The sequence below is a fragment of the Lonchura striata genome, chromosome 24 (assembly GCF_046129695.1).
Source record: "Lonchura striata isolate bLonStr1 chromosome 24, bLonStr1.mat, whole genome shotgun sequence".
Taxonomy (NCBI): domain Eukaryota; kingdom Metazoa; phylum Chordata; class Aves; order Passeriformes; family Estrildidae; genus Lonchura; species Lonchura striata.
This window is the reverse complement of record NC_134626.1, coordinates 4282970-4299255: the sequence shown is the minus strand read 5'-3', so window position 1 is coordinate 4299255 and position 16286 is coordinate 4282970. Positions and strand designations below refer to the sequence as shown.

The following is a 16286-nucleotide window of genomic DNA, read 5'->3' as shown; positions in this document are numbered from 1 at the left end:
GCATCTCTGTTCAGAGCTGCAAGCCGGTGTCTGGCAAGCACTGTGTAGAGACAAGGTTACTCCAACATCCTTGAGCCCCAGCACCCTGGGAAGCTCCTGCTTCCGAGACAGAAGGCAGTGGGATGCATCTCCTGCAGACAAGGTATCTTGCTGTCCAAAGTATCTAACAGGTAATGAGGCACCACCTCTGTCAGGGAACACAGGAGTTCAGCTGGGGCACCTGGAGGGTGGCTCGGTGCAGCCCTGCTTTGAGAAGCCAGCCCCACTCCCATGGAAGGGAGCTGAGATCCAGTGCTCCCAAAATTCTTGCTCAAGGTGCACTGCCAGCACACCAAGCCAGGAGCCTTTGCTCCATCCACTCACTGAAACCAAACTGGATCTGCATTTCACAAACCCTAAAATGGTTCATAGCGAACAACAACTAAACCCTTAGAGTGAGGAACTCCCTCACAAGCACAAAGCACTGCAGAAGTTTCTCACAACTAACTCATTTGTCTTAATGTGAGAAATAATATGAAAGCCCCATCTCTATCCTCGCCTAGAGCTGGAGAAATAAGCACAATGCACCTTTGCAGGCATTTAAAAAATGTAAATCTGTAATTAAATTGCTAGGCTTAACTTAAGATTTTCTATCTCTGGTAAAAAAAATTGAATTAGACGGAACACTTCCTTCAGTAGGAAATATAAAACCGCTATAAACTTGATTTAAGACAAGATGACATCTTGGTATGGAAATCTATTTCCATCAAACAATTCAGTTGCAAATGCACGATCCAATGGAAAGCAAGCACCTCAATAACATGTTTGAACCATTTTTAAGCGCTCCATTTCTCTCGCTGCTCATCACATGATTTTACTACGTGTAAAGTCATCCACAGCCCACCCAGTTCTCAGAGGACACAGTTTCTCCCTCCCAACTACCCAACCCTGAGTAACATCTGACCATCATTCTCAAGCTGCAGTCCTAAATGCCCAGAAAAAGCTACTTGCAGTGTTCCCATGGCGATGCTCTACCCTGGCTGCTCCCTGACCTCTGCACCAGCAGCACCAAGAGCCCAATGGAGTCCAGTGCCAGTGACTGCACATGCTCATCCTGCTGCCCACCACCCCCACAGCTGGGAACAGCTGTGTGCTGGGCTTCAGGGCCACAGGAGATGGGCAGGAGCTGTGTTCAAGCTTCCTTGATCCATCCCCATGCAAAGGAGCACAAAGGGAACACTTACGAGTCGGGCTGGGGCTGGGTTAGGGGGGTTGGCCACCACCACCCCAGGGATGACTCCAACACCAGTGTCTGCTACACTCACTCTCTGCAGCTCCTGGTGAGACTCGACCCATGACTGCCCAACATGCACCACTTGAGAGAGGATAGCATTATCACACATGCTCACATCAGTTAAGTTGTTTAGGCATTTCATTTCTTTTCCATCTTTTACTAAACTTCCCTGTCCAGGAGACACCTCAAACACAGGACCAGGCATTCTGAAATTGGTACAAAAATTCTGGAAATACCACTGTATAAAATACAACTTTTTCTTCTCTATTTTACAACTTCCGTCTTCACTAGCACAGGCAGAACATCTGTGTACTCAGATGAAAAAATTTATTCCCTTAGTAATGCCTTGGGAATGTAGTCCAACATTATTATTCAATTATACCCTAAGAAAATTTCAAGTTTTATAACAGTGCACAGAATTAAACTTTCAGATTGGGGGTGGGGAAGGCAGTAAAATCTGGAAGCTCAGCTCCTTCCTCCCCCATAATTAACACAAATTTCCAAGACTTCATCTAGCCATGAGACTCTGGCTTTTTCTATTTTTTTCCCCCCCTCTGAGCTAGTGGGGCCAAAAAATCTCTGGCCACAAGAAAAGCTCTTTCATTTAAATCATGCAACAGGAATATTGCACCAGCCACATCACACAGGTCAGAGTCAGCACAAACTACAGTGCTGGCAGAGTAAGCACAAGCTACACCCCATGGACAGACCCAGCTCCACATCCCCATGGCATAACAGCCTCAGTGAGAGATTTGTGAAGAGGGGATACAAATGAGAAAGAGGAATCTGACATTCAATAAGACTGACAGGGGCTGAATCTGGTTTTAATGTCTCAGCTGATGACCTGTGTCTATCAGCAAACGATCGATCCAGAATTACAGCACCAGACCATCCCTCCCCAGCAATATACTGGCAAGCACCACCAGAGCTGCTCACTCCTGGCTCCCCAAAACACTGACACGACCCTTAGGAGAACAGCCACGTTCCCAAATTCCCCTCCTAACCTAATACGCCACACCAAGCACCTGCATGTTCCTGCTTCTGATTATGAATAATAACAGTTTTCAGCTGCACAATGAACTTTGCCACATCCTGCACTCACAGGAAGCTCCACACACCAATCCTACCCAAAGCCACGTGTGCAGAAAGTTCTGCACTGGGGACAGCAGCAACATTAAAGTGACTAAACCCCACCACAAGCAGCTCTTTAGAGTAAGAGGGAAGAGCATCATTCTGTCAAACCTGTGCAGAGCTTGCTTGCCCCCAGCTGTGCTTGTCCAAACATCATCTGCCAGAGTCACTGGAATTGTCACTGCTCCATGCCCTGTCCCCACCAATACAAACACTATCACAGAATAAACCACAACCCACATTTTCTATGATTTACATTTCAATTCAAATGACCCAAGACAAAAACATCTACACAAAAGAGCCAAGGCCAGCAACTGCCCTGAAGACCCGATTCATTCTATCACAGTACTGGGTATGTTAAAAATAAATACCTGATTGTAACTTCCAGACACCAAAAGGAAGAGGGGTAAGGACTCCACTTTTGAAAAATACACACAGTCACTGCTCTGTGATTGATTCTGTGCTCAGCAAACACACACACAGAAGTGAGCTGTGTTTGATCCTGCACTCAGCTGCCACTTGCAGGTGTTAAACTCATAAGCACAGGTTCTGTTAACAAGTTTAGATCTACAAACAAGGGATCAGAGGAATAGGACCAGTCAGCTCTCAACAAGCAGACACTAACTGGAGTTTTACAGTAATTTCTCTAAGTGGATTTCCTCTATTATTAAGCGATTCCCATAAATATGGCAAGACAGAGCCACTAAAAACTAAAACTACACACTGTGGGTATTGCCATGGAACATTCAGCGTTGCTACACAGCAGGAATAAAGCCTAGGGATTTTAGAGCTACCTAGGTTGTTCTTTAACTTCACCTTGGCCAACAGAATTTAAAAGACTTCTTTTTTATTTAAATTACCCAAAGCATAATGCAGTAACAGGTGATCTGTGAACCAGCATACTCAGAGTAACTGGATTCCAGTAAAAAACAGCCAGTTCTGTGTTTTCCTTATTCTGAACGAGATTATTAACTCAGACAGAAGTAAGCTGGTTATTTCCCAGGACCTTGTGTGGCAGGAAAGAACACACACCACTTTTTTGTTCCTAAGTCTTCATGCACAGAAAAGTATTTATCATGGTACAAACACACCTGTCCAATTTTAAACCATTTTGAAACAGGTCATTAAGGTGATCTGAAATTTGACTCTGAGACAAGTCACACACACGAGCAGTAGACTCCTAGAAGTCTGAAATAGAAGTCAACTTCACATTTGCCTTCAAGTCTCACTTAAAGCTTACTTTCAGTATGTACTAGGACTCATTATTTATGGAACAGGTTCCAGAGCCAGGGAATTCATATCCTGTAACTTGCACAGCATGCTCTTATGAAACAATCCATAAGCATTAAGTAAGCTGGTACATTTAAGAAGAAGTAAGAGATTTAACTACCTCGTTAGTGTTCCAGCGGTGCCTCTCTTTCGGTAAACTTGAACATTTTGGTAGACATTCAAGCAGCTTCTTCGGTAAAAAGATTTTTACATGACTGCCATTGCTGTTCCCATGATCATCTAGAAAAAAAGAGGAGACACATGATGTATATACAGGAGAATGGGTGGTTGCAACCAGGAGACTCAAGCAATGACATGACTTGGAAACCCCACCAGTTCCCCTGTCTAAAAAGAGCAATTTGCAATGCCAGTAAGACAAATAACAGCTTTTTCTGTTGAAACTGCAACTTTATTTCAGAAATATAAATACAGTTTAATTCTTTCTGGTTGCAAAGTTTTAGAAGAACTTCAATGGATTTGGACACAAGGAGCCTGTGTGTGCTTACCTGTGCCTATTTTAGCTCATTATTTCCCTCAGTGGCAAATTTTACAAGCAACAGCAACAAAACACTGTAGAAGCTGTGACCACAACGGCATGACCTGCCAGGGAAGTCATAAATGAAGTTCACACTTGACAGGATTTGCAAGTAAATAAGCACAGAGCCCCAGCACCTGCTATAATTTTGTCAAACTGCAGCAGAAATGCAACTCAAGGTCTGTTAGTTCATTTAAAACTAAAACACACTATACCTGATCAAACCCAGGTTACTTCTATTTCCATTCACAACTCAGAAAGTAAATGTTCCTCAACTTAAGAGTAAGGAAGCAGAATGGAAATTTTCCTATCTCACCATGCCCAAGGGTCTCAAAAGCAGAAATACTAAATAAAACAAAATTATTATTTTTTACTGCTAAATATGTAGAAGGTGCATCAATTCCTCTTAAAAGACCCAAGTCCCAAAAAGCTCTGCAATCCCACACCAGCAGCACCTTGAAGGTGTCTATCACTCTCTGACACCACTGAAGGAATCAAAGTACCCATGAAATGCACGTGTTTATCAACCAAATCAGTCCCACAGGAAAGGGAACTGGAGCAGTAGCATAAGAGAGACCAGCCCCAATGCAGAACTTTATCAGTTCTTCCTCCAAACACACCATACCTCTGTCATTTTCCACCAGCCTCATGCATCCCATGACAGATTCTGGCAGTGCTACACAAGCAGTACAGTTACTCATTGGCATTTTAACCTAAAAAAAATTAATTTATAGTCATTTCCCAGTTGGAAATGTACAGAAAAAGGATATTAACTTCATTTTACACATCTAATCATTTTACATCCTAAAACACATGCCAGCACTATGATAAAACTCCTCTGCAATTCCGTACAACACAGACATTCCCTGTGACCTGCAGTGAACCCGACAGAGCCTGGCCCACGATCATTCTTAGAAATTACTTAGGAATTTCAGAGACTTCACACCAGCAGCCAGACATCCCTGGTATTCTTAAAGCTTGATTAGACTCTTGGATGTGTCAAGTTCAACAATATACATGCTGTTAAATCAACTGCTCGTGCAAGCCCAGCAGATGAGTTTACAAGATAAGCAGCGATGTGTATGATAAACGTGAGCTGCTCTGTAATTTATGAGTCCTGAACGCTCCCTGAGTTACTGGGAACTTTATTGTGCAACTGTGTTGGACTAAATCAACAGGGCTGCCACTTCCCAACTTCCTCCTGGGCAAGGAGCAGCCAGGCAGGATTGATTTCTGCTGGACTGCTAAAGAAATCAGGGAGAGGGTGCTCTTCATTATGCCATTCCAGGATTTCTATTTGGATATTGAGTATTTCAGACCATGATTCTGCTGCCTTAAGTTTTAGCTTTCATATTTTTCAGATTCTGTACTGCATTAGTATGTAACTCTGAACTCCGTATAAAGTGTTAACAAGTTCTCTTCACCGTTTAGTTAGATAAAACAATCCTTTTCCAGCCCGAGAACCAAGGACACCATTGCAGTTTCAGGCCCAAGAAGTGTAAACAACAGCAAATTGAGAAGAGCAGCCTGGAAACATCGGACTGCATAACCTGAAGCTCTAATTGGACAATTAATCCCAATATGTAAATGGACCAAAACTTATAAAAGTGTGAAAACTCATGACCCATCATCCATCTTGGGTGTAGCTTTGGTCAGGCTCTTGCACTGCCCAAGGTGTATCCTTGGATGGCCTTTTAATAAATCTGCTTTATTCCTTTAACACTGTCTAGGCTCTGCTCTAGGTAGCCTCATATGGTACCAGCTCTACAGGGGTTTTGGACACATCCTTTCCCCAGCCAATGCTCTGCACATATGACTGTCACCCTATTTCCCTGCACTTCGGCCACATAAAGGCTCACAGACACCCAACTTGTGATACCTGGGGTTATCCACAAAAACACAACTTGCCTGTGGCAAAGACCAGAGCCAGGCAAGGCCTGCCACGCCAGCAGCTCCCAGCCATTTCCAGATCCACCTCCCAGTGCAGCCAATACTCACTTCCCACTCCCTGCATTCATTTTACACCATTTCCATTCCTCATTCAAAACACTGCACTGCTCTACATTCAATTCATTAAGGCGCAAAGTATTTTACAGCACACATTATTGCTTTTATCAGCCAAACTACATCCCAGTTACATCTCATCAGCTTATTTTCCATGGGCACATTTTAATTGACATTAATTGTATTACTTCCCCTTACCTCCGTATCAGTCAAGCCCTCTATCACTCATTCCATTATTTTGCAGGGCTGGCAGACCTCTAATTATTCAGCTCGTTTTATTAACTTTCTTCCATTGTCATCAATTATCAGTATTATTAATCCAGAAAGTGCCTATGGATAATAGAGCCCTTTAAAATGTTTTGGTAGAAGTTGTCAGAACTTGCTGACGCTAAACCTTCCAACTCCTGTTGTTAGCATCTCCCACCTTCTGTTATTACAGCAATGGAAGGTCATTCTCACCATCCTGTAACACGACTACATCTCACGGATGCCTCCCTTTGCTGCATTTAGCAATGGCATTTCCTCACTCCAAAAAAATCCCCTATGTGAAGAACAACTGCCTCCTGCCTCAATCCAACCAGCTTTTCGTTATGGATTCCTCAAGCTGTGCGGTCAGAACACACAACCATCACAGTATGGGATGCAAATCCTAAATCCAGTGACCTCTAAACCAGGTCTGACCTTGGAAAAGGATTAAATCAGCCAACCAGCTATGAGAGTGATGAACCCATAGCCCCATTTGTCTTCAAAGTTGCTTCTCAGTCCTGTGGAATTACACAATGTATTCCTACAGGGAGGAATGTCCGGGGAAGCTGGGAACAGAGAGGAGGATTATTCACCCAGTGGCACTGAGGGTACTGGTGGAACAAGAGTTCCCGTTCTTCCAAATGAACCACCACTTTCCTGGTCCTGTTCCTCACAAGTAACACTATGACATTTTTAGGGAGGTGGAGCAACACCCCCCCACATCAAATCTGCCATTGCTAGTGCAGCTGATGAGCCCATCCACCACCTGGTGAAGGCAGAGGAACAAGGGTCCACATTGCTCTGCAGTCCTGCTCATCCAGCAGTGCAGGCAGAGTACCCAGCAGGCAAACTCCTCCATTTATCACCAGCTAAAATTTCCTCAGTAGCTAAAAGCAGGAGCTACAACATCCCACCACTGATTTGGTTTTACTCTGCAAACCCAGATTTTTACTTGAACTTTCTACTCATTTATTTTTGCCACGGGTGCAACTAACAACACCAAGATCTGCAAATCCATCCAGTGTCAATAAAAAGTGTCTGTGCAAGCAGAGCCACATTGGCACGGGAAGGATTTGCCAGTAAAGCTCTATCAACACGGGGGTTTTTAGTGCAGAGCTGGCCACAGCTCAAAAATGCTTCCCAAGGCAGGCACAGCCACAGCTGAGAACTCAAGTAAGGAAGCTACAGACTAAAATATAGCAGCCTACAATGTGTCCTGTTATAATTCAGGATGAAAATGCAAAATTTAAGTTCCATTAGCAATCTTCAAGATTACTTATTAGCAAACCAGAAACTCATGTAGAATTAAGAAAGTGTAAGTATTATAAAGTTCATGGAAAGTTCCACATTAATTATACCACATAAACCCTTCGTCATTTTATGGGTTTCTTCATGCTCCTTGCACTTTATCCTCCCAAGGGATGCACCACGGGCCATAAAACTTTGAAGTGCACAACAGCAAATCACAGAGAGTCTGTGCTCTACCCCCACTCTCCAAACAACCCCCTACCCCCCTTTTTTTTTTCTTTAACTGGTCCTTAAATCTTTGGTGATCCTGGAGGTGAATTTAGACCTGCAGCCCCATTAACTACCACTGTTTGCCTATATAATATGTAATTAGAAAATAAAGAAATGGCCAAAAGGGTGTTCCTCAGCTGGTGATCTGCAGACAGGCCTATTCTGGAAATAAATAACAAGTAAGCTATAAACTCACAAACACAAGTTTTATAAACCCATTATTATGAAATAATAACTTTGGGCTAGTCATCTCCTTAACAACCTCAAGAGAAGGAAGAGGTGTTTAAACATTACAAATGGGCACTTTAGTACTAAACAAACTACTAAAATCCCAATATTGTGCTTATCTGGGGAAGGGGCAGGCATCCAGCTGATCCCACCACCACTGACCAACCACTGAGGTGGGAGAATTGCAGCCCTACAGTGAACAAGTGGTGCCACAAAAACACAGTGCACAGAGACCACCATAGTCACCCAGTCACTTGCTGACCTCCAGACACAGACAAATCCAACAAACTCCATCTGGAAGAAATAAATGCAAAGAATTATTCCAGATCCAAACAACTGCAGGACTGCCATGCTATTTCTCACAGTTAAACTTCAATCCTGGCATTTTCCATCCATAAACAAGCAGTAACAGAAGCAAACCCAACAGCTCTTGGTCTGTTTGCTAGAAATATTTGTATCATTACAGTAGTAAATCTCTTGGCAACAAAAGCAGATTTCTAAATATCAATCAAGAGTGGCTAAGAGAAGATAACCAGGTCCAGCTCTGCAGTGCTGCTGTCTCAGCAGGGCTCCGCTGGATGCCAGCACTCGGTCAGACACTGGCTGAGCAAATGCATTCCCAGGCCTCCAGCACAGGATGCAGCCCAGCATTGAGGGGAGCATCAAGGAAAGACTAAGCAGTTCAGGCAAAGGTAAAAATTATACAAAAGGAGCAAAACTACCAACACAAACCAGCATGTGCATGGCCATGACTGCTGCCTGCATGGAATAAGCAAGGAAGGAAAAAAACCCAGAAAGGATGAGGAGGAACTCAAAGGAATGGTGGCAGTATGAAAAATGAGCAACAAAACAATTTTCCTCTGGAAGTTACTGAATCTAGCCTTAGTGCCTTGGAATATTTGTGATAAATACTTTGTTGCCATGACAAACTCTACAAACAATTCTAAAACCATAAGAAACACAAATACAGCTAAAGCTGCTGTTGTACACCAGTGGCTCAAGTCTCCCCACATGCTACACCGAAGTCCCACTGTCCTTTTCACATAGCATAAAGTTTCTTGACATTTTATAACTAAATTCAGTGTGAACACTAGTTAGGTAAAACTGCAAATGGTGCATTTTGGGGAAGGGTTGAGAACCAAATTTTCCCTAATGAAGGCCCACACACTGGCTGAGGGCTGGGTGACAAAATCAGCTGTTTATTTCTCATCCCATACGCTCAGCACCCTGCACAACACTCCAGAGTCTACTTTCCCGCACCAGCAAAACAAGCTCCTCTTTCCCTCTCCCACCTAGGCAGGCTCCAAGCACTTGCTAATGGAGCAAGAGGAGAATTCCTTTACAGTCAGAAGGTGCATACAAGGACCTACTCTGAAAGCAAACTTTGGGAGTGTTCAAACAGTGCAGCAGCTTCAGCCTCTCCTTGTAGCTTCCCATGTCCATGCCTGACTTTCACTGCTTTGCTGCTAAAACTGACAAGTGCACCAGAACGATGAAACACCATCGCTCAGCATCACCAACAACTCTGGTTGAGAAATGTCATCAAGTCCTTCACCCTTGGTTTTCACTAAACTTACATCCTCAGATTCAATGGCAACGAAGTCAAGGAGTGGTGGCTATTACTGGCCAAGTCTAGCAAAATATTAACCATCTTTTTATTCAGTTTCCAATACTACAGATGTTCTCAACACTACAACACATTTCCCAGAAGTCCTCACATACTGGCTAAGGCTGGGGCAGTCAATTACTTTGACCTACACGCTGGCAGCCACCAGCAACAGATATTTTCACTTCTTTCTTTTCATACTTGGAGAGCTGGCTGGAAATCCCAGCCCCCTGAACAAAGCATGTGATGTGAGCAGGACAGCAAGCACTACATGTCCAGTGAGAACAGTCTCCTGTCATCCACACAGGGCCATGACTGCTCCTCAGCATGGAGTGGCCCTTCAGCATTGCCCTGGCAACAGGGCAGGTGCCGTACCCCAAAGGCAGCAGCACCCACAGGCAATCCTGCCTTTCCAAACCCACGGGGTTTAACACAGCACTAACACAACACGGGGCTGCCAGGAGCCAAGGAAGGTGAAAACAGGATGCAAAGTGAGGGGAGAAAACTACAAAGCGAAAACTCAGCAAGGTGTGGAAGCGGAAGCCAGGGAACACCGAAGCTGCAGGAAGCTGCTGGAAGCACTGCATTTCAATTAACCAGCCCAGTATTCCACAAGCACTCCATCCAGCCTGGTTTCACTCCTTGGCAATGTTTGGGTTTGTTGGTTGGGGTTTTTTTCCTTTCAGACACATGTGGTTTATTGAAGCAGAGACGGAGAGACACTGAAAAAGAAAGGTCACATTCCAGTTCCCCTTCTGAAGGCTGTCTGGACAGAGGGAAGAGGGAAGATAGCTATTGCCCCTTCCTCCAACAACACCCACCAATGTAAGGAGGTCTTAATAAGAGCCATTTAAGACCACTAGTAATGTAAGGTCAGCACTGAAGTCTTCAAATACTAAATTCAAAGGTATCCGTTTTAACTGTACTTCTACATCATTGCTTCACTGTATCATTTTATGAAACAGAAAATTAAATCCGAGTTAATACATCTCCAGGAAGATTTCCTACATATGTAGCTTAAAAACAAATACAAATAAACCAAAAAACCTTTAAGCCAAAGTAATTGTGAAAATCATTAACAAGAAAAGATGCAGAATTAAATTTTAAAAATAGAGTTTTAAACAAGCCCTAAGCCTTACATCAGGAATAACAGGACTGTAGTACCAAAAGTACTCCCAAAAACCGACCTCACAAACATATAGTTCCTCCTGTTTGGAAAAAAGGAATGAAACCCACTCCCTGAACCCATCCTGAGAGCTGACAGCCCATGAAGGGGGTCTAAAAACTTCACCAGGAGAGAGTCTGCTTTCAAGTTTGACAACAGAAATTTCGGTAAAATCCCAGCACTGAGATTCAGCAAAAATTCTGGGTTAAGGAGTGGACTGAGCCGAGCATCAAATGCTGCCTCCTCCCCGCGACAGTCGGATCCTGCAGCACACAGCCCCAGCCATCAGCACGGCCTAAGTTCAGGTTGTTTAGTAATAAAACCTCAGGTAACACTTGCACAAAGGAAGTAAATATTTTGCTGTTTAACGACCAAATCTAGAATGTTTTGTTTTCAAAAGGCTGTTCTTCCCCTATTGTCCCTCCAGAGCCAGTAACATCTGAGGCTCCACCGACCCTCTTCAGTCAGCCCATGCCACCAGTACCCTCAGCTCAGGAGCTGCTGGGAGAAACACCATCTCCTGCCATCCTATGACCCTGCCTCAACTAACAGACAGAAAATTCAACAACTGCATGTAACTGAACTCAGCACACAACAAAATTCCGGGCCCCTGCGCCAGCCACACGCAAAACACACAGGGCACTACTCTCTGCAAAGCTCTCTGTTAAAGGTACCTGGCTGTGAGAACACAAAATTAAAGAGCTGCCTGTGTACATTCTTCCCCTTTTGAATTTTAAATTAGAAAAAGGAAGTTTTTAAAAGGACACCCTCCTTAGCACCCCCTGATCAAGTTCAGAGCTATCACAGCTGCCAAGATGGCACCGCCAAGGGTCAGTCCTCCCGGCTCAGCTCAGATGCACAAAACACAGCAGGAACTACAAAACCCACAAATCCTCTGCTGCAGGATGGCAAGAGCCGCTCGCTCACTGAACCAGCCTTATCCTGCCCGAGGAAACCAGAAAAGAGGAAACTCACCGGAGTTCTCCAAGCCCTGGAACTCCCTCCTGCAGCCGGGGGACAGCGGTGCCAGCCTCATTCCAAACCTCAACTCCCGCCAGGGATCTCCCGCTGCTCCCGGAGCACAAAAAGCCCCGATGGCAGCTCGGCAGGGAGCTCCAAAGCAGGCAGGTCTGCAGAGCCGTGCGCTGCTGCTCAGAGGCTCCTCGCTGCTGCACCGCGCTGGGGGGATGGAGCAGGCGGCTCCCCAATGAAAGCAGCGCCGGCCCGCGAGCTGCCATTTACATCCGCTTTTAACTCATTGAAGTAACTAAAATCTAAAGCAACTTGTGTTCTCTCCTCCAGCACCTGCACTACTGGTGAAACACTCTGCTTGAATCATGCCTTAAAAGCATTCCCATTTAATTTTCTGACAGGTGGAGTTTAGGTTTAAGGAATGAATGGTTTATATGTCATCTCCTTGAAGATCCACCGCAAAAGTAGGTCAGCGGGGGAGCAGCTCTGTGACTTCGTACGAGATCACCCCGGGTGCCGGTGCCGAGCCGGGGTTGCTCCGCTCCCATCTCCGCGATGCTCTGCACGGGCACGGAGCAGAGACACCGGCCGGCAGCGCCGGGCACACCGGGCGTCTCGCTGGCAGCTCCTGCACAGCCCTACTCGAAAGAGCAAACACAGCTGCTCAGCACACACCTCACCCGCTGCTCCCTCAAACTAGTTGCCAAGACCAAACATGACAGAAGTTGCAGTAAATAACAAGCGGAAAGGACAAGTTACCTTCCCAGCCAGGGAGTACTGACCTGCCTTGTCCGTAGAGCCGCAGCCTCACAGAGCTGAGCACACTGAAACCTGTGCTTTACACTGGAAAAATCCATTGCACATTGGCACAGGAAGCCCGAAAAGTAAATCGAACCCGACTGTGCTTTGGTGACAATACTGTCACCCCCAAGAGAATGAAAACGTCACAATCTGAGCCAGGAAGTCCAGGTGAACGCTCGCTCTGTTCTCGCTAACACCCCCGTTAGCCAGGTGGCATTTCACTATTTCAGCGCAGTTAATCATGTACTTCAACACAAGTGAGAAAAGAATGAAGCCCGACGTTTTCCAGACCAAAGCAAATATCGAGCTAATGGATTTGGGAGCATCAAAGAGATTAGTAAAAGATGAAGCCAACAACACTCAAAATCACCTCTTCTACTTAAATTTTAGATTTCTGCAGAGCCTTTGAATTTCACGGCGCAATCAAAACTCAAACCTATGCCCAGAGGGCTCTACAACCACCAAGAAACAACCCAAAAAATATATTCCCAAAGCAACCTGAAAAAAAAAAAAATCCAGACAAAAAGTGGAATAAGAACCCGTGAATTCTATGAAGGGATTACCCAGTAAAGAATACAAATGGGTTCCAGGTGAGGGTGTACATGTGCTGTGGCGAATAAAGAAAAAAAAAAATCCCTATTACTTACTACTAAACACCGTTCCTTGAGGTGCCCAACTACCAAGCCAGTCCCTGGGGTGCTGGCATGTTCAGCCGGATTTAGGCAGGGGATGTGAACTGCCCTCTGCTCTCTCCTCCCGCCCCTGTAAAATGGAGGCGCCGACACCGGTACCGGCCGCGACCAGCCGGCCGGCGGAGACCGGAGCAGTACCGCTGCCCGAGCCGGCCGGGACAAACTTACCCCAAATAACGCGAAATCTCCAACCCGCCTCCCGCCGAACCCGGGCCACGGCCGCGCTCCCGCCGGGCCGGGGGCAGGAGCGGCAGCAGAGCGGCGCTTCCCCCTTGCGGACGCGCCGGCCCCGCTCCCGCCGCGCCGGCAACTTTCGCCCCTCGCCGGACGCCCCGGGGCTCCCGGCGGGGCCGGGCCCGCGCCGCGCTCACCTTCGCGCCCGCCGCTCCGCCCGCCCCCGGCCGCCCGCGGCGCCGAGGCCCCGGTCTGGCGGGGCCGCGGCCAAGGCCACCCTGCTTCCGACGAGCGCGCGCCCGCGAGGCACGTGCGCCGCCGCCGCCGCCGCGGGGGGGGCGGCGGGGGCGGCCCGGCCCGGCTGTGGCGAGCGGCGGCCCCGCGCCGGCCGCGCCGCCGGGGCCTCCATGTTGGCGGCGGGCGGGCACGTGCCGGCGGGCGCCGGGAGGCGGGACCGGGCCCGGCCCGGCCCGGCCCGGCCCGGCCGCCGCGGCCCCCGCGCCACGCGGCCTTCCTGCCGCACATGGCCCGCCCGCCGGCCCGGCCCTGCCCGGCCCCGCGGGGGCGCCGCCGCCGCAAACTTCGCGCCGCGCGGCCCGGCCTGCGCCGCCGCCGCCACCGCCCCGCGGCGGGGCCGTGGCGGGGGGCGGGGGCGGCCCAGCGGGCAGGCCGGGCGCGGGGCCCGGCGCGGGGCGGGGGCGGCCCGGCCGCGTTCTCACCTTCCGGCTTGTTTTCGGCGGCCATTTCCCCTCCGCGCGCCACATCCTCCTCCGCCTCCTCGCGACCGGGACCAGGCGCGCGCCGCCTCCTCCCGCGCCGCCGCCGGCCCGGCCGCCCCGCGCGCACCGCGCACGCCCCGCGCCTCCCATTGGTCAATCTGCCGCACTGACATCTCCGGTGGCCAATCGTAGCAGGCCGGAGGCGGGTCCCCGGAGGGGATGGGCGCGATGGACAGAGCGCCCCGCCAATGGCAGTGCGGCAGCGCTTCAGTGGCACGCGCCTCAGCCATTCAGCGGCGGCGCTGGGCGGGCGAGCGGGGGCGGGCCGGAACGCGTGATCGACAGCCGCAGCAGCCACTGGAGCGCCGAGCGCAGGCAACTGACGGCCGCCGGGACCAATCGCCCCGCGGGGGAGGCGGGACTAAGCGGCTGACGCACGCTGCCGCGCGCGCTGGCGGCCAACGAGCAGCGCCGTCCGCCAGATTGACGGCGCGCGGCACCAATGGGACGCGCGGCCCGGCCGGGAGGCAGCGGCCCCGGCCCCGCCCATTGGCTGCGCGCGGCCCCGGCGGGCGCCGCCCCCCCCGCGCCCGGTGACCCCAAACAAAGGCGGCGATTGGCGCGGCCGGCAGTCCCCGCCCGGCGGAGCCGCCCCGCCCCGCGCACCGGAGCCGCGGTGCACCGGGAGAGCGGAATCGCCGCCGCCGAGACGCCCCGGGGCCGCTTTGTGCGAGGCGCCACCTGCGACCTGCGTTTGTCCGCGCCCTCAGTAACGCCTAGCCGGCGCGTCCCGCTCAGAGGGGCTCCCCGCTGGTCCCAGCGCTTCAGGAGGGACGGAGGAGCCCCTGGAGCGGAGAAGCCTCCGGGCCAGGAGCAGCTCCCAGGCTCTGCCCCCTTTCTGAGTGGCGGACGAAGCCGGGAGCTGTTTCCCTGCCCTGACCGGCGGCCCCGAGGCTGCAAAGGTTATCTCCCCATTTTTCAGTAGTGCTGAATATTCGGGGTGCTGTAGGCCCTTTCCACAACCGCAGCGTTCCGGGCTGCAGAGCACGATGCTCGGGTGAAACAGGCGTTCCTGGCACTGTGTAGGGAGATGAGGATTTGTGATTTACAGAGACAACCAAGTTACGGTGTTGATGTTAAGGGTTTGAGACAGTCCTGCCCATCCCTGGGGCAGAGTTTGTGAGACAGTGTCACAGATCCCACTCAGCATACACTGCACGGGGCCAGGGGGGTGAAGGGGCTCCCACCACATGAAGGAAATCACTCCTTTCTTCTCAAAACTGACGTACCCCAAGGAGTGGCATGTTCTGGCCTGGCTGAGCCTGCCCCATCTCTGTCAAAGCTTGACGAGCACGGGCACTTCAGCCTCCTTGAGCAGAGTCCTGCACAACTGGACCAGAGCTAATGCCTGCACAATGCAAACCAAGACTGCAACGGTTGTTTCCTTTGATGTGTGTGACTAAACACACAAAAAGGATATTTTCCTTTAGATCCTCCTGGGAGCAGAACTTCTTTTAAAAGACCTGTTGGTGCTTTGGCTTTGCTAAGGACCGAAGCTGTTTCCAAGCCCAGACGAAAGGAGGATGGTGTGATGGGCCTCTTCTAAGACAGAAGAAAGGAAAATTCCTTTTTCCTATTTTCAGCAGCTGCTAATCTCGTGGAGCGTGAAAGGCACATTGATGAAGAGGCTCCAGAATGACAGGCTCACTCCCAACGGTCAGAAAGCTCATCTGGTACAATGTCCTATAAATACCCACAAATACTAATGCAGCCGCAGAATCAGCTAAGACAGTTGTTTCCTTCAGTGTGTCAAAATATGCTTGAAATGGGAACTTTTCTAGCTGCCACACTAGCAAAGATCTACTATTTTCTTGATGAATTCTAGGGAATTTACGTATCTCCTTCATTATTCTTTCAAGGTGATCCAAATGCTTAGCAGAGACATCATGTATC

At 49.0% G+C, this 16286-nt stretch overlaps 1 protein-coding gene across 5 annotated transcripts in view; it reads right to left on the bottom strand.

Annotated features, from left to right (window-relative positions):
- Nucleotides 1–14454, bottom strand: part of CAMTA1 (calmodulin binding transcription activator 1) — a 225154-nt gene extending 210700 nt beyond the window's left edge. For all 5 annotated transcript variants that reach the window (XM_031506667.2, XM_021534234.3, XM_021534235.3 and 2 more), the window contains exons 1-2: nucleotides 14334–14454; nucleotides 3795–3913 (exon numbers count right to left, since the gene is read on the bottom strand). In XM_031506667.2, coding sequence (XP_031362527.1) covers nucleotides 3795–3913; nucleotides 14334–14358 — 144 coding nt within the window. In that variant the 5' untranslated portion in view covers nucleotides 14359–14454. The remainder of the gene's footprint in view (nucleotides 1–3794; nucleotides 3914–14333) is intronic.
- Nucleotides 14455–16286: the final 1832 nt, after the last annotated feature.